Source organism: Podarcis pityusensis (genome assembly GCF_964106645.2).
Source record: "Podarcis pityusensis genome assembly, chromosome: 2".
In the NCBI taxonomy this organism is placed as follows: Eukaryota; Metazoa; Chordata; class Lepidosauria; order Squamata; family Lacertidae; genus Podarcis; species Podarcis pityusensis.
In genome coordinates this window covers 39035852-39055200 of record NC_138029.1, presented here as the reverse complement: position 1 = coordinate 39055200, position 19349 = coordinate 39035852, and the positions used below count along the sequence as shown (strand labels likewise).

Genomic DNA, 19349 nt, shown 5'->3' with positions numbered 1-19349 from the left:
AAGCCAGGAAGCAGAGGCAATTACAAAAAGAATGGCTGTACACTTAGGAAGCTTCCTAGAACCCTTAGAGATAGGAAGCTCTAGGCTGAATTACCCTAATTTTCTTTTTTATAAGAACTATTGACAGTTATGAACGGACTGATATCAAAAGGTGACGGATTCATACACACATAACCTTCCAAGTGACTGAGGTCTGGTGCAAACATAGTTTTTACATGTGTTGTGAGCAAGGCTTCACTTGTGTCGTTGTTTGTGCATGTGGTGCCCAAAGTACATTTCTCTTGGTCCGGTACAAACTTGGAAAAACATCTCTTCTGTATCTCTTTTGAAAAATAGGAAGACTATTTGGTGTCCTTTAGCTTTACTTAGTTCCCTTTATTTTTAAGCTCCTTGCATTCTGTCTGACTGAGTTGTATTATAGGGATGATGAGCTGTATATGTATATACTTGAGAGACAACTGAGCCGAACAGAGCCACTTTGTTTCCCACAGTCCAAACAACAGTGGTGGACCTTGGGGTCTCAAATTTCAGCAGCGCCCTGTGTAACACCAAAATTCGGCACCCCCCAACTCTCACCTTCCATTCTGCATCACAGTTGTGGCATCCCCTGTGTTGTCTCTGAGGCTCTGCGCCCAGTGTGACCGAAGCGGTTGACTCCCCTAAATCTGCCTCTGCAAACAATATAAATTTACCCTTTTCACCAATTGCCATGTGCTGAAGGCATGTTTGCATTTCAAAAATTAGATTAGGAGGAACTGTTCTGTCAAAAGAGTCAGTCTGTACATGTGGGGGACTACTTCAAAGTCAATAATAAAGCTAATAATAATAATAACATCACACAGAGGACTTGCACAAGTACTCTTTCTCACTCTTGTGCAAGCCTTTGTCTTTTTTTAAAAAAAATATAATATTTATTAAAAGTTATGAAACAGGATACCTAATGCTGTTAACATTTGCCTTTGTGTGCTTCCTTGGGATTTTTTTTTGTTAAAGGTGCATGTGCAAAGGTACAATAATGAATACATGTACCCAGAACAGAAAAAAGGCAGTGGATCGTAGTGGTTAGTGATTGAGGGGCGGGGCTTCAAAGTTAAATCACTACTGTGGATGGCAAGTGTAGGAATAGCAATGAATAGCAATAACTGAAAAAAACGTGGAATGTGTAGAAGCTAACGTGACAAACTCAGCTATGAATGCCTTGCGTGCAATATAAAACCGCTATGTGGAAGCTGCCCAAGACTGGAGTATTTCTTGTCTAATAGATGTTCATCCATTGTATGATATCACCTTGCTTCTTGTTAATTTCTTATTACCTGGGGCTAAAATGACAAAAACTATCTTACATAATTATACCCTTTTGAAGCTGTGGCTCACATTAGTTGTATTTGTTTGTTGTGGAATTCAATACCTGTTGTAACAGCATTCCATCTGTTGTGACACTTCCATAGAGCAATAGTTGATGATCATTTTAGTTATGGAGCATCCAGGGCAGCTGGAAGTGCAAGGCAGGTAAGTCATGAAAGGCATGGAGAGTTACCGTAGGTGGGAGAAAGGATAACAACTCCTCTGCTTCTAATCTGTTGGGGAGTTTTTTCAACAGTCCCTTCTCCCTTGTTTTCAAGAAATAATCCCATGCTGCTTGTTCTTTGGCAGTGGTTAGAGAGGTGGGCAGGCCACCTCTCTAGGGCACATAAAGAATCTGCAACTTGATGGGAAAAATGGACTATATCCTCCACATTATGAAGCAGGCTTGCTGCTTAATGGAGGAAGCACTGGGGAGTTTAGTGAACAGAACCTTCCAAACTTTTATATTATCTATGGGGAAAAACAGATAACCCCAATTCCGTACTCCAGGAATGTTTTTCACAAGGATAAATTCATTACTTTGTTATTCTAGGCAATAAAAAAAGATCAACTTCCAAAATGTTGATTTCCCACCCCTGTCTTCTCTGCACATATCCACCAATATCAGCTGTGGCAACTAGTCAACTTTCTGAGAATCATTGTCAGCAGGGGAAAGTACATCTGGCCCTGCCTGTCTTTCAACTCCTTGGAGAATCTGGAAGTACCCTTACTGTCTACTACACTGTAAACAACAGCTAACAAGCATAAATACCCATGTTTTTTTATCAGCAACATTCTTGCAAGCAGAATCCCAGGAACACAACCATACCACAATAAACATGCAAAGAATGCGATAAGTTTCATCTATGTGGCTCCCTTTTCCTTCCTTTCTCTCTTCCTCCTGGTTTTTCTCTGCCGGTTTTCAAGGTTTTATGGCAAGCCTTGATTACTCAATAGCCACTCACCATGCAATAGTAGGGGATGCATTTATTTCCCCTTGAATCTTTGCTAAGACAAACAGGAAAAAATGGGAGACAAGTGGATGAATGAGACATCTAGACTTACACTGTGTTTGTTTCCATCCAGCAAAAGGAGTTGGAAAGATAAAGGGGCTTGAAAAAGCATATGCATGATCCAGCCAAAGTAAATCACCTAAGTCCCACTAATTTCAGTGGAAAATATTTAAACGCATGCATATTATTCCAATGAAATCAACTATAGGACTTAACTTTGACTGTGTTTCATGATTTTGATTGGTTCCTACAAAAAGCCTGGAGTCCCCCCTTACTGATTTGCAAAAGCAGAATAAAAAAATAAAAAGCAAAATAAAAGAAGACACTGGCAATGTTGCCACTGGAGAATTGGCCAAACCTGGATGTGGCCCCAGTGCTAAAGAAAAAGGTTAGCTACCTTTGCTCAGGCAGTGCCCAGAAACAAATGCATGCATGCTAGGTGTATGCTTGGGTTTTAGCACTGCAAAATCAAGTAAGTTCAAGTTCAAGTAAAGTAGCAGCCACATTCCAATAAAGCAAAGTCAGGAAAGCTGAGGTTAGGTTCCAGTGAGACAAGTCCAAGCAAAACAGATAGGACACTGAATACCTCTGGTACAATATGATACAAGCAGACTAAAATATTATTTCAACCACAAGCCGACTCAGATGGAGTCTTAAATAGAGTCACAGCTTCATATGTATGGCTAGCTCCACCTGCAGAGGCAGAAGCCTGTTCCATTAAGGGTTAGAACAGGCTTCCCATCATCCCTGACCACTGGTCCTGCTAGCTAGGGATCATGGGAGTTGTAGGCCAAAAACATCTGGAGGGCCAAGGTTGAGGAAACCTGGATTAGAACCTGCTTTGGTAGCCATTGACTCCAGTGCATGGAGACTGTGGTTCTGCTGTGGCTTTGGGGTTGGAGTCTGAGAACATGGGTGCAGTCTCCTCAGGTCAGAGTCATAGTAACATGGGCTTCTCTTCCAAGGCCATGGGGATGCCTGGGACAGGTTCTGTGGGGGAAATCCCTTTCCCAGTCTGATGCTTCTTTTTTTTAAAAAAATAATTTTTATTAAAGTTTTGAACAACAAAAAAAGAAAAGAAAAACATACACAATACATATCTCAAAAAAAAGATAACAAAAACACACACAAAAAAACAAGATTCAACAATAAAAAACAAAAAACATAACAATTAAAAACCATATCTCTTTTCCATTTCCGTTTTTTAGTTTACTTATTTTCTGGACTTCCTCATACCTCCCTCTTTTGTATTCCAATCCAAATTGTTTGTCCAGCAATTTCTTTTCCACTTTTTAAATCCCAATCTTTAACTTTAATATAATATTGAAATATATAACTTCAACTTCTTTGAACCTGATCTTTAGTCTTAGTATAATATAACATTAAAATTTTCCCTCTTAATTGTCAAATTTCCATTTCTTTAAACATCTTTAATCCTAATCTTTAATCTTAGTCTATCATTAACTTTAACCTGTACAGCTGGAAACCGCTTATTTTCAGTCCAACATCACTCTAACATTCTTTAATTTTGCATTGTTTCTGAAGATAGTCTTTGAATTTCTTCCATTCTTCCTCCACCGACCCTTCTCCCTGGTCCCGGATTCTACCAGTCATTTCCGCCAGTTCCATATAGTCCATAAGGTTCATCTGCCATTCCTCCAGCGTGGGAAGTTCTTGTGTCTTCCAATACTTTGCGATGAGTATTCTTGCTGCTGTAGTTGCATACATAAAGAAAGTTCTATCCTTTTTAAACACCATTTGGCCGACTATGCCCAGGAGAAAGGCCTCTGGTTTCTTAGGGAAGGTATACTTAAATACCTTTTTTAATTCATTATATATCATTTCCCAGAAAGCCTTAATCTTTGGGCACGTCCACCAAAGGTGAAAAAATGTACCTTCAGTTTCTTTACATTTCCAACATTTATTATCGGGCAAGTGGTAAATTTTTGCAAGCTTGACTGGGGTTATGTACCACCTGTATATCATTTTCATAATATTCTCTCTTAAGGCATTACATGCCGTAAATTTCATACCTGTGGTCCACAACTTTTCCCAGTCAGCAAACATAATGTTATGTCCAATGTCCTGTGCCCATTTAATCATAGCCGATTTTACCGTTTCATCCTGGGTATTCCATCCTGGGGGGAATACCCAGTCTGATGCTTCATCCTCTGAAGATGGAAGGGGAGATAGGTCATCAGGAAAGGAACCAAGGTGTGTGGGGGAGCCTCTTATTCTATCACATTCTTTGCACTTGATACAACTGCCTTTGGAAGGAAACCATTGCAGGCAACAGCAAAAGGAGCTGATGGAAGAAAAGTCTGCCACTTTCTTTTGCTTCTCTTTCCCTGTGTTTTTTTTTAATCACTACCTTAGAAATACCTTTTTAAATGAAAAGTTAATGAGAATTATGTAAAGGCCACATTGAAAGAAGGTACCCTAACTGGGAAGCTTGTACTCTATGTTTCAAGTGTCTCACAAAAGATCCAGATTGGTGATGCATGCGGGGATCGACAGGTCCAACAGCTTTTGAAACATTCCAGGGGTCTAGTGTGTTTCCCTTCCTCCCCCCCCCCAAATATGAAATATTTCAGGTTGTTTTACAAGCATCTGGACAATTCAATAAAATGTACCTGTGGAAACACTGTCACTGAGTTTCTAGAGGAAATGGATATTTAGACTTTAAATTTGCAAAGGGAAATGTATTGCATTGCTCAACCATCAAACCTATTTAACGAAACACCCTGCCTGGTCCATACTTTCCAAAGAACAAGTGAGCCTGTAATGTATGTCTTGGGATTGTGAGTAAGAATGGATTTTAAATATATATATTTATCAGACTTACTGCCTGCCCATTTCCAGATTGCTCAGCAAGTTTCCAATGTAGGAGTTGACAAACACAGAAATTTTCAGTGCACAGAAGTGAAAGCAGGAATTCCAAGAATCAACATTAATAAAATCTGCTTCAATATGATCCATCCCAGAGACTGGTTAGTTCTTACCTCTCTCCATCCACATGCTTAGATGAGCAAAAAACAAACAAACCCCAAACTCAAAGCTTATTTATTTCTTATTTTACTTCATAAAATTTATTTACTGCTTGATTGTAGAAAACCTCAAAGTGGTTTACAAAACAGTAAGATTATTAGTAAAAACAAATAAAACATTCAAAAAATTAAAACCAGCAATAAACTAAAAACACACCAGCATTCTAAATATGTGTAGACTTGTCTAAGCAAACATGTTTTTAGCAGGCACCGAAATGAGTACTGTGACGGTACCTGCCTGATGTCAAAGTGTAGGTCCTGCCACTCAAATATTGATTTCTTACAAGTGCAAAATGGGTATAATATGGCATCTGTAACAGTGCCAGTGCTGCAAGTTCTGCAGATATAAGTGGCTGAGTCGGCGTATATGAGGTGAGGCAATCCTGCAAGTAAACTAGTCCCAAGCTGTTAAGGGTTTAATTACTACTAGTAACTCCTTGAACTTGGCCCCGTAACAAATCAAGCAAAAAGCGAGCTGCATAGAGAACCAAAGGCATGACTGGGTGAGCAGCATCAGAGATGTCTTATAGCCATGCACACATATAGGTGGTGATTTCACAACAGCCCACCTCCAAATCCCAGAGAGGCTCAGCCAAGAAGATGAGGAAATTAAATCCTTTGAAGCTGAAGCGGAGGCTTAGTCCTTCAAGCAGAAAAGACTGTAGTGGGCCTGGGTAATTCTGTAGAATCTTTTGCTGCAAGAGGGGACCTGCCAGGGAAAAAAGAGCCAACAGAAAGAAAGAAAAAGGGGTTAGACAGAGCTTATGTAGCACAGTGGCTAAGTGCACAGAGGAATCAGCCAGTTAGTCCAAATCTCACATACTCAGCTGTGAACTCATTAGATGGCTTAGGGAAGCTGTTATCTTACGTATTTATTGTTACTGAGACAATGTATGTGAAACATTTTGAATACAGTGTATGATTGGTGTCATGGATGTGTCAAGAGAAAATATTACTGGTTCACAAGTATTATATTTAATTCTGTAAAATATATCCTCAATGGGCACTAATTTCTACAATATATTTGTTTCATGAGACATAGTAAGTCTGATGGCTATTGGCAATAAAAGAGACAAAACAGGTCAGACATGGAAAACTTGTGGGAGGCAGGAGTTTTAAAGGCTAGCAGTTAGTGTGCTTACCTGCTTCTCCATGCTCAAATATTCGTTCGAAAGGCTATTTTAAAATGCCATTGGTTTCAAAAACTCCTTCTTTACTGCTTTAGCCATAATTGTCATGATGGTCCTCAGTGCCTCGTGTGTGCAGTCCCAGATTTATCTCAAAAGGAGTAGTCTCTCAGTCTCTAAGGCAGCGACCTCAGGCAGCAGATTTTAAATGTCATAAAAACAGGAGTGAACACATGCAAACAAAAACAACACAGCTGGAAGGGGAAATGTTGGGGCAGGGGAGTCTTAGCAATGTATACGGGGGGGGGGGGGGGGAGAAAGGGGATCAAAACACAACCTCTTCAGGCAGAGTTTCCACCACCCGGGTGAGACAACTGAAACCTTGCTAGCCTCAGCCCTGAACTTGAAGCAGGTCCTCAGATGTTAAACGCAGTGATTCATATGGAAGGTAGAGACCATTTCAAACATTTGCTGTGTGATAAAACCTATTGGTATCAGCTTAAATATATATATTTATTTCATTCATTTTGGTATTGGTGTGTCTAGTGTCTAGGATGCCAGTATTACAATGGGGTTGTCCTTGTTATATTAAAACTGAATCCGGACAGTTGTGGAGAAGACATTTTTCTTTCACTGTTTCAAATATTTATGGCCCCTTTGTACGTCTTGGTATTAAGCAGAATCAGAAACACTGTAGCAGAGTTGTCTGAAACTTTTACTCAACAGATTTCATCTTGCTTGGAAGAGCCCATGTAAAGCTACCATTGTAATGAGACTTTATGGGTCTTAATATTTATAGGCAGAGAAGAGACAGGACACGTCCTGTTCTGTGTATAGTCTTGCAATTTATATGTTGGCAGCAGTGTATGATGGGAGATGTGTTCTGAGGCTCACAAGTATGCTTAAGCTTTATAAATATGCTAAGTTCAAGCTGAAGTGAGGGAACAGTGTGGAATGTTTTGAGGCCAAATCTGACATGGGGGTTTGTAAGGAGGGGTAGTGAGCCCAGCACGCCAGTGCTACTTGAGTGTGTTGTGAAAGCAGGCGTCTCTAACGGCATGTCATGACCCCCAGGCTTTCAGTGAAGCACCCTACTACAGTGGTGAAAATTAAACGGTTACACATGCTCCAAATTTCAGAATAACGTTGTTCTAATAATATAAAAAGCCTCCATGAGGAGCACCGATGCTGGTGGTCCCAGAGCTTCGACACTGCCTTGCTGGCTCCCGCTCACTATTTTTCACAAACATAAATAATCATAATCCATATAAAACTGTCATATTGGTTCAGCACAGACGTCACCAAAGCCCTGGGCCTAATTCATCAAAGATTTAATGTTCAGCTGCACAAAGTTACTTGGTTGTTTTTTTTTTTTGGGTGAGCAGATGCAGTTTCCCGGATTGTCCTGTCATCACCAATAACTTTCTACTGGAAAGATGCATCACATCAAGAGTTCCAAAATGCTAAGAAAGATGAATATTTGAAAACACAAGAATAAACAGTTATTGCTAGTTGTTTCTTAATGACATAAAGAAGAGGATTTTTGATGTTTTGGATATAACTGTGGATGGATTGCCATGCTATTGGACATACTGCATGCCAAAATCGCAGGGGGGGAAATCTTAATAAATCAGGAGGGGAATTTGTGTGGACAACTGGCCCAGCAAAGCCACAAGGGGCTATTAATGGGAAGTTACACCACTTAGGAGACATTATTATTATTATTATTATTATTATTATTATTATTATTATTATTTGCTTTAAGATGCTGTGTACCCACCCTTATTTTTGCAGCTGAGAATCTCATATCTAAGTTTGTGAACATCTCATTGTTCATTAATTGAGGAGGAGGTTGGCAGCTAGAGATGAATACATATGCATATTGGATCATTGTTTCCAATGATAATGCATTTTTATAATTTTAAAATTTTAATCCTACATTTTTGTGATCTTTTATTTGAATGTCCATAACTTCTGTGTGTGGTAATGGTGCGGCAGGTTGGAAGAGGGCTGGTGTGCTCTCAGTTTTCTGCATTCAATGGGCCAGATCAGGAAGGAAGCATTTCCAGTCCTCAACGAAAAGAAATTGTTTTTAACTTCTGTAACCATTATAAACTGATACTTATATTTTCCAACATTGGTACAAATGAATGAGGTTCTCCTGTGGTCATGAAAGTAGGCTGAAGTACCAAAATGGAGACCTTTATGTAAACAATGGACTATGTGGATATCTGTGGGGTATGCTTAAGCCAGTTGAACCCTTGTGTACCTCAATTTTTATCCTGTTATGTAGTAGGTAGAGTTGGCACATTCAGGACAGTGTGGTCACACAAATACATTTTCTGCATAATCAGTATATGTGTCCATTGGCAGCATTTTGTCTTTATCATCGTATTCCAGTAATCCCTGATCCACTGCTGGTTCAATACTATGTTGCCCCTCCAGTGGATAGTGAAGGATATACTGTTGGATTTAGACTAGGTAGACCCAGAATCAAATTGCTCTTCACTCCCACTCCCAGCCATAGTTACTATGACCGTCACTGTCTCAGTGATTTTTATTACTTTACTTGTATTACTCCATCAAATTTCAAAGTGAGAAAAACATTGACAGCTATGTGAGCTCCAGTGCATAGAGCTTTGTGGTATAATGGTCACTTACTTGCTACCTGGATGGGTGAAGGTTGCGACCTGACATGGCAGCTCTCCTGTCTTCCGGGAGCCACACCATTTATTTATTTTTGTGGCCATTGGCCCCTTCCCCTGGCTGCCGCGGAGCATCCTGGGTTCCCGCCAGACCCAGTTTTGAATTCTGGCAACAAATGGTTGGTTGCTGATCCACACGAATCCATTACAGGTAAAATGATATATGGCAATATAATACCGCAACTAGATACGAAATGGAGGGGACAAAAATCTTGACTCTTCTGTTGCCATTTGAAGCAGTTGAAGTCAATCTGTATGATTATCTAGCCTCACTTTTGAGACACAGAATGTGTGGCAATTATTGTGTCCTCAGTGCAATTTCCATGTGTTCTGTCCTGCCTCCAGTATCATATCAAGTCATATATCAACTTTTCTCCTTACAGCTTTTTGTTGGAGTCCCAGTTCTTGGAAAGCGTGGGACTTTCAAAGTAGAGGAACAGATATCTGACAAAGTCCCTTCAGGCCTAGTGATGAATGGTGTGATTAAACAGGAGCTTTCAGGCCAGAAAAAGGCACCCAGTGGAAATTCAGAAGTGTTCCTCAAGGACTGTGTTTGCAGTGAAGTGAGAGACTTGACCCTTCAGTCATGTACCCAAGTCCCTACATTTGCTGAGAGCAAGAATGGTGAGTCCTTTTCCTAAGAAATCAGAGAGGAAGAGATAAGATGCTCTGAATATGGCAGCAAGGTGCATACATAAATGCAAAAGTATGGTGCTACTTTGGCATATGGTGAGATACCTACCTTTCTGATAAACAGACTTTAAAACTGCAAGTTGTGAGGAAAGAAGTGACTCTTAAATCCTGACTCTGTCTTTATGGGGTTGCCCTTGAAAAGTGTCTGTTGGTCCCAAATCATGTCAGAATATTGTCTGGGACAGGTCAGTCAAAGAAATCATTATGTGACTGTGTAATCTGCATTTTTTGCCACTATGCTTCTGGGCTCATTTCATGATGGAGTTTTTTTTGCTTTAATGGTCCTAAGCACCTTGCTGCCTTTTTTATTGATTAATTTTATTGGATGGTTTCTGTTAGCATTTTAATGGTTTTGATTAGGTTTTTTTATTGTTTACTGCTATGCATTATCCTAGAATCTTTCCCCACATAAACCAACCTGAACTCTTCTTTGTGTGCCCCCTCCATGAGAGGCCCAGAGGGGGTAACACAAGAACAAGCCTTTTCTGTGCTGGCTCCCCATTTGTGGAATGCTCTCCCTAGGGAGGTTTGCTTGGTGCCTTCATTACATTTTTTAGGTGACAGAAAATGTTCCTCTATAACCAGGCCTTGGGCCACATTCTATGGCCTTTTTAATATGTTTGTGGGATGGGGTTATTGATTTGTGTTTATTTTATTATGTATTTTGTGTTCTCATTTTTTATTTTTATGTTGTGAACCACCCTGTGATCTTCGGATGAAGGTAATAATACTAATAATAATAATAATAGCAGCAACCATTTTGGTGAGCTTGCAAGAAGATAGGGTATACATTATATTTAATGAAATAAAACTGCATGTTATGTATGGACCATGTGCTAGATTGAGATGAAAGTAAGTGTAACTGCACAAGCATACACTAGAGTTCAGAGGATTCAGCGTAATTATTCTTGAAAGTGAGCAGGAGTGATAACCTTCACTCACCAGGATGGCATACGTTAAGGTTATTCATGCTGCTGGCAACATAATAGTCTTTGTAACAGAAAGGTTAAGAAGTACTAGTCAGTTTTGCACCATTTTGATTGCATGAGCTAATAGGTTTTTGAATTTACCTAAATATTTCAAGGACACATCCTGCTTTGTGTTTGCCTTTAGTTTTCCCAGGACAGTTTTTAAAGAAGCTAAGTTAGGAATTTGTGGCCTTGGATGTGGAAAATCCAGGTTCATATCTGGAGTTTGCTATAGGTCATTTTGGCTGCACTCCTAGGCACACTGACCTGGAAGCAAGCCTGACTGAACCCATTGCAGAAGGTCCCAGGTTCAATCTCTGACATACCCACGTCAGGCTAGGAGAGACCCTTGCTTGAAACCCTGGAAGTGTAGACAATGCTGAGCTAGGTGGTCCAATAGTATAAAGCAGCATCCTATGTTTCTCAATAGGACTCAATAGGAGTCACTTCTAAGTAGAATTGTATAGAAATGATTTTTTTCTTAAGTTATAAGAGTAGCATAGTTGTTCTGCTCCATGTTCCTGCTCTTTTCCATGCCAATCCATTAATGGTGGGATGGAGTACAGTGTGTGTGTGTGTGTGTGTGTGTGTGTGTGTGTGTGTTGGTGTCTTTCCACTATATTTTGCTTGACTTGCTTCACAGGGCTGTTGTGATTCTAAAGTGTCTCTTGAGCTACTTAGGCAAAAGAGAGGATACAAATGTGGTGAAACAGACTCCCTCCAACTACATATTCCCTGACCCACTTGAATGAAAGACAAGAAATTGTAAGTGTCCATCTGGTTTGAGTTTAAAGTAATGTGCAGAAAAGGTTGCATGTTTTCAAGGACCTTGTGCCTAAGTAGTAGATTGTACCACAGTTTATTACACAAATTGAGCTTTTTATTGCTCAGCTTTGTTGATCTGCCAGTTGGGATAAAGAACACAACGTACCCCATGGTCCCTATCAGGGAAAATTAGAAAGCATTCAGTTCTGCTTAAACTATGAAGTATCAGGGAAAGTTGTAATTAAATCCAGAGAGCGAGTGCCAGACATGCTGGTGTCTTTAAATCAATAACTATTTTGGAAAAGTCTTGTAAGTTAATCAATTGGAAAATGACAAAGATGTGTGAGTCCAAAACACCAACAAATTACAGTTCTGAGAAGGTGCACGAGGACTGAATCTTAGTAGGTTTTGAGAGTAAACCTGGACCCCGCTAAGGCTTTCTCCATAGGCAAGCAGCCTCTGTGACATGCATGTGTTTCAATTTAAATCTTTATTGCACTCAGAGTGTGCTTATTAAATGATTATCTTGTCCCAAGATCATTTTAGCCTTTGTTCCACATAACCAGGTAGTAGGTGTATGTGTAGGGAGATTTTCTGCATTAGGTTTGGAGCTCAGATCAAATAAATACTGCAAACAATGTATTGAACTCAGGTGACAACTAATCCCCTGATGAGATATTGTCCCGTGGCTTGAACTTTGCAGCCGGGACTTTAATGCCACTTAAATCAGAATGTAAGAACTGAAAGAATTCCAGGAATGTGGTGATATAAATTGTATTTTTAGAGCTGTGAATGACTTGTGAGAGCGAAACAGCACGGTGACTAAAGATAGCACAAGTCAGTTTTTCCATGATTTATCACAAGAACTTTCACCCTAAGTAAAAGTCATTTAATGTTGTGATAGCAGCACACACAGGCTGGCAGGATTTCAAACCAAGTCATTCATTGCATATTTTGTCACAGGAAAATGTTTCCATAACATACTAGAACTCCAAACTGCATTTCATCTGCATACAAGTGCCACTTGAGAGCATTGCCTAGAAACATCAACGAAGCATGAGGTAAATGGTTTGTAATTCTCCAGTGGCCACAGTCTCTTAAAAAATAAAATAAAATCTACAGAGTCATTCCCCTTCATGGTCCTAAAATACATCCCTCGGCTAGTTTTCAATACAATCAGTTAAAGATCTTGCGTCCTGCCATGGGTCAGCTTGATTCTAAGTCAGAGATGTGATGGCTTAAGTTACTTCACAAGAGAGATGTTGCCTCTGAAGCATCTACCAGGATCAACCAGAGACCTCTGAAAAGCCTGAGGAAGGGCCATAGCTTAGGGGAAAGACCATAGACCATTTGTTTTGAATCAGAAAGGGCTGATTCAGTATAAGGGAGCATCCTATGTTCCTATGCTAGGTCAAATCACGCAGTGTCTTGCAAGTAATAGTATACAGCGGACAGTTAGCATGCAGCTGAATCTTCCCATAAGGAATAAGCCCCACTGACTTCAAGGCATTCAACTAAATTTTATTCCAATATAAAGTAATGGTGCTAACCTAGGCACGTTCATTAATTTCAGAGGGTCTACTCTGAGTAAAACTTAGTTGAATACTACCCAAAGGATTTGCTTCTCAAAATAAATGGTTAAGTGGTTTAATTAGCACCATAAATCTGGATCCAATCCAATGTTATTGAAGTTGCTTGCTTGGATCGATGGAGGATAACAAGGGCTAAGTGTGTGTTGAAACAAACACAAAGGTAAAATTTACATCCATTGCTCTGCCTCCTTTTGCCTCTGGCCCTTCCCACCATTGGGCCGTGGCCCTTGGAAGGCTGTCCAAGGTTTATGAAGCTAGCTTATTCCAATAAACCATAGTCAAGACACAAAAACTACATTTTAGTGTTCAGACATAGAACTAAACCATGGTTAATTGAAAATGAAGCTTCGCTCTGTTCCTCATGGTTGAACCATGAGGATGAGGGAGCACACAAGCTGAAGGTTGTGCATGAAACCATAGTTTAGCGTTGCATCTGAACCCAGGTCATTGTTATTCCTATAGGACAACAGTCTGACATGACAAATCTTTAGAGCAATCCAGGTCAGTCATCTGAATCAACCCTTCTTTGGATAGAGAATAAAAGGAGGATGAGAGAAGAAACAGTTTATTCTTACAGGGTCCATGTCTCAGAAGCCAGGCTGGTCTGCTGGCTTCTGTGCTATGACTAAACACACTAGAGGAGAACAAGTCCTTTGTAGATCAGAGGTCTGTGCCAGGGACTGTGAATGGCTATTGTTAGCTGTGTAGTGACAGCCATGAAGCCCAAGGTGACTGAGGATTTGCCACAGTTAGAGCAATTCTAACCCCTTCCCCAAGACTCTTTATATGAATACAACTAATGTAGCCTCTTTCCCCACCACTTAAGAGCCCTGCACATGTTGCACTGCTGTGCTTGCAAACCGCCAAAGCAGCTTTCTGAAAGGCTTGTGGTTACTAAAAAGGATGTTAATAAAGCGGGAAGAATCATAATAATAGCACAAACATGACAGATTCCTTCCTGATGGACGCACACATCCCATAAACACAATTGTCACTGCAGGGTTCTTGCCAGAATTCCTGAAGGTGTTTTCAAGTGAACTGCAGTCTTACTGCTAAGGCTATTGGGGGTTAGTGAGCAACACTCATCTGTTTGCAATTGAAGACCAGTTTGCAAAAGCACATGAGGTGGCTGTTAGGTCAGTTGCTCCTTCTCTTGGAATAGAAATAATGGCATCCTCTTAATGCAAATAGCACAAGTGCTTAATTTCTAAAATGAGAGGTGCCTTAGCATCATACGCTTGGGCTGTCATTCCGCTTGTGTGCATGTGGGTGCCCTTGTGGCTCCAATGCTGAAAATAAGACACACTTTGTATGCTCAGAAACACTGTGTTTTATTATTACTCCGCAGATGTCAGGAGTCAGGACTGAACTCTGGCATTGAAAATGGATTCTGAAAATGGATTCAGATCTGGTCATGGATATCTCCTTCTCTTAACCCTTCCCCTCTCCGCTCCAGTGTTAGAGCTTTGGTATAATCTTTGGAAATGCATTTTATTTTATATTATATTTGCTACTGCGAACTCTAGATTAAATTATCATTCTCAATATGCTAGAAAGCACAGCCCTAACCATATAAACGTTCTGTAGTCCAATAACATGAAAATATGCCATGAAGAGTATGCCTGCTATCTTTGGTGTTTTCTGCTCTGCTCTTCTTTTAATTCTCCACACATCCTAAATCTGCAATCTTATCTACACACACACACACACGCGCGCGCGCGCGTAAGCTCCATTGGATACAATGGTCTGACTTCTGAGCAAAAATGCATAAGATCGCTCTGCAAGTAGATATGTTATATGACACAGAGGAGCTATGACTGTTTCCTCAAAAGTACAACAGTACTGACAACTTGTCATATGTGAAGAGAAGAACTGTTGGTTTTTTATTTAGAGCAATATATAAAACTGCTTATTTAAAAATCTAAACAGTGTGCTTAAAGCAATATAAAACAATTCTCAACAATATGGAGATAAAATTGGCAAAACAAGTATATGTAACAAAATTATTGCACTGCTTTTTCTGAATTACAGCAGGTTTCACATATAGTGGTGGTAGAGATTAAAGCAGAATTTGTTTCAGTTGCTTTGTGGGTTTGTATCCCTGGCACACACCAGAGGCGAGATGTGTGGTATATATATAAACCATTGGGGTGGTCACTCGGTGAAGTTCAGCAAAATTTTACACCTGCCCATTTATTTTTCATTGGTTTTTGTCAGGATCTAGGCTTCCAGCTGACTTGAACATTTAGGGCAAAAGTGGATACCAGTCAAAGTAAACAGTAGTAAGTTGGATGGAAAAATCGTTTAACCAGCTGTTAAGGAGCTTCCTATGTTTCTATGCCTCTCTTGCTCTTCCTCACTTCCTTCCACCTTATTGTTGCCACAAGCTTCTTTCCCATGCTCCTATACTCTTTTGACCACCAAGTCTACATTCAGTTTTCCTTATTTGGTAAAGAATCTAAAAGTGGCCCGATCCCACCAGGTAAGGAAAGGTAAAGGGACCCCTGACCATTAGGTCCAGTCGTGACCGACTCTGGGGTTGTGGCGCTCATCTCGCTTTATTGGCCGAGGGAGCCAGCGTACAGCTTCCGGGTCATGTGGCCAGCATGACTAAGCCACTTCTGGTGAGCCAGAGCAGCGCAGGGAAAGGCCATTTACCTTCCCGCCGGAGCAGTACATATTTATCTACTTGCACTTGAGGTGCTTTCGAACTGCTGGGTTGGCAGGAGCTGGGACTGAGCAACGGGAGCTCACCCCGTTGCGGGGATTTGAACCACCGACCCACAGTGCCACCCACATCCCATCCCACCCAGGTACCACTATGCAATTTTGAGGCAGGTGCAAACAAATGGGAAACGGATCCATGCATACCTGCCCAGCTTTGTGCACACTTTCTCTGAAGCACTGTAAGGCCACTATTAAGAAGAAGCTCCTGCCAACCTAGCAGTTCGAAACCACGTCAAAACTGTCTGCGGACAAACGTCGGCTCCCTCGGCCAGTAAAGCGAGATGAGTGCCGCAACCCTGGAGTCGTTCGCGACTGGACTTAACTGTCAGGAGTCCTTTACCTTTATTGTGCTAAGTATGGCAAGGCAACCTGGGCAAAGAAGCCAGGAAATTAAAACTTCATCTCTTTTTAGAAGCTGCAAGGCGTTTAGCCCATTGTATCTAAGCACATTTAGCAACTCTGTTCTCTTTTGCCTTGCTATTCCATTTTGTCCCAGCAGACTTTGAAATGCGCCTTTGGCTTTTTCCTGATCAGAGTGCTCTTCTCCCTTAGTCTTGCTCTTATAGATGGGTCGCATTCCTTTGCGCTCCTAATAATCGCAAATCAAGCAAACTGGGCCAAAACGAGTGTGCCTCTACTATCGAATGTCAAAATATGATCAAGCCTGGCAAGCCTCCGGCAGAGCATTAAAAATAGCTTACTAAGTTACACTGTGAAAATCACTAATATAACAAGACTTGTGTGTCTGATCCCATTAATGGGGGAAAGCTAATATGGTGATTTCATGCAATACTGATGGAAATCAATAAAAGGATATTTTGGGGGGAAGAAAGCACGCAATTCTATTATTTAAGGCATTTTGTACAAAAAGTTAGAAAATAACATTTAACTTGCATGTCTCTTGTCCAACTCAATAAAAGTTATTTTGCATTGTTAAGGCTTTTGCTCCAGTTAAACTAGAATGAGACTACAGAGCAGTTCGGTTTCTGGGCTCACCCTTCTCAGTAATGCAGAATAGTCAATTCCAAAGAGATTGGGGGGGGGGGGGATCTCTAGTGCATTTTGCTATGACTTCTGATTAGTACAGTTGGGCCCAATGGCTTTATGTTGTATAGATTAGAACATGGAGCCTGGCTTTTGGGTGAGGATATGGGTGTTTACAGCTTTCTATGGTTATTTTCTGCTAAGAGAGGAATTAGCATTTGTTTTCTTGCTAACATTTGTGAAAATTTCCCAATATTGCTGAATATCATGCTTCATCAGTAGAAGAGTCCTTAGACTAAAATCTGACATATGAAGGAAGCAGAAGGGCAGGAGTAGTAAAGGGCATACTGTGTATCAAAATTTTCCATATTCTGTGTCAAGAAAACTCAAACTCTACAAATAGAATGAATTATGCTAGTGAACTATTTTGTTCTAGGCTTGCTTTGAGTTTTGTTTCATTTTAGTATTGCATGATCTCTTTTGCTTCCAAAATCAGTTTTCAGATAACATTCACAGGGACTCAATGAGAAGGTGAAAAGAAGGTTTGAGAATTGGAGCTGGAGTGGTATTGGGACAGAAACTTGGAGCTTTGGTTTGGAATAATGAGCTCCCATTGCTCGGTCCCTGCTCCTGCCAACCTAGCAGTTCGAAAGCACGTCAAAATGCAAGTAGACAAATAAGTACCACTCTGGCAGGAAGATAAATGGTGTTTCCGTGCGCTGCTCTGGTTTGCCAGAAGCAGCTTAGTCGTACTGGCCACATGACTGGGAAGCTGTCTGAGGACAAACACCGGCTCCCTCGGCCAGTAAAGTGAGATGAGCGCCGCAAACCGAGTCATCCGCAACTGGACTTAATGGCCAGGGGTCCTTTTACCTTTTTTAAAGAGGCTAAACAGTGCATCAAGGTGCATCTCCTGACTAGTAGATGCCTGCCCAGATCTCATCTGGCTTTTAAAAATTCACACCTATGGCTTCCATATTCTCAAGCTTATTCTGCAACCTTGAGGGCTGGGAACTTGCTTTTTAAAATAAAGGTGAAAGTTCTGAACCTTGTACCAATTTTCTGTTTGCTTAGTAAACTGGCAGATGTGCTGAGTACACATGGCCCTGGGAATAATATGCTTAGAAGCTTGGGAAGATGCTAGAATGCCTATTGCTTATCACCTATCAAAGATATGCATATGTGATCTCCCTATCACAAATACTCCAGTCATTATCTCATCCATTTCCTTTCGCCCTTTCCACATCACAAATATGTCCAATGGTTCCTGTTGCTCAGTTTCCAGTGGCATTGCCTTACAGTTTTACTACCAACACAAGTCAACCATCTAGGTGGCAGATAGACAGCATAATAATGTGCTGTGAATAATGTGCACTTAACAGTACAGTGGTCTGAACTGATGTTCTTCTGGTCTTTTGAAAAAGTGTGTGCAGGTAGGATTTAAACTACTGCAGAACTATAAAGCCCTAAATGTCTAGGACCCAGCACACTTCCTTCTGTGAAGCATAATGAGTCACTTCCTTCTGTGAAGCATAATAAGATTGGGATCAGTTCTCTCTGTTCAGGAAATAAGATATTTGGGAACAGCATCTATGGCATGCCCTCCCAAGTGACACCTTTCAGTCTTTGTCTTTGCACAGTTTTAGGATATTGCTGCTGAAGCTTTCATAATCAGCCTGTCATTTGACAATCAGGGGACCTCATACATTAACAATGCTAAGACACCAATCTGGCTCTTACTTTACTGTTTTAGTGTAACTGTTTCATTCTGTTGGACAATGTGTTAACTGTTAACTTTTCTTCCTTTCTTGGGTGCAATGAGGCAGTAAAATGTAGCCAATTTTATCACCACAGAAGACAGATACATAAATGAACCCTTTTTAAAAAGAAATTTTCATTTTACACCTCAAGAAGGAAAAAAAGAACTATGTAGAGTTAAAGCCTCGAGATAGATAGATAGATAGATAGATAGATAGATAGATAGATAGCATAATGAATCAAATCTCTGTCTGAGGTGGAATTGCATGCGTCGTCCTTACTGAGCACCTCATTTTAGAAAGATGGGGTGAAGTTGCTTCCTTGTTGCAGCTCTTCCTCATACATCTATCTTGGCTTTAATCATTGACACAAGCGGCGATGAGGACTTGTAGGTTTTTAATTCTCCAGCAGATCAACCTTCCGCCGAGTGATCTAGCTCCAACCCACTGGAGTAAGAGATGGGCACAAAGCTATCTGATTCTAGCAGAACAAAACAAATATTCTGGCCCTGCAATCTTCTGACCATATATAGACTTAACTAGCCTTTTGGAAGATATGGCTGATATCTGTGATCAGTACAAAGCAATTAGTTATGAAATGTCTGTGCCGCCAAAGGGTGGTTTATA

The 19349-nt window shown here is 40.5% G+C and overlaps 1 protein-coding gene across 4 annotated transcripts in view; it reads left to right on the top strand.

Annotated features, from left to right (window-relative positions):
• Window positions 1-19349, top strand: part of MYOCD (myocardin) — a 229354-nt gene that overhangs the window by 122228 nt on the left and 87777 nt on the right. For 3 of the 4 annotated variants that reach the window (XM_080993668.1, XM_080993672.1, XM_080993671.1), the window contains one exon: window positions 9620-9860. In XM_080993668.1, the coding sequence (XP_080849794.1) occupies window positions 9707-9860 (154 nt within the window). In that variant the 5' untranslated portion in view covers window positions 9620-9706. Of the gene's footprint in view, window positions 1-9619; window positions 9861-19349 lie in introns of those variants that run through there. The other variant, XM_080993674.1, reaches the window with a different exon arrangement.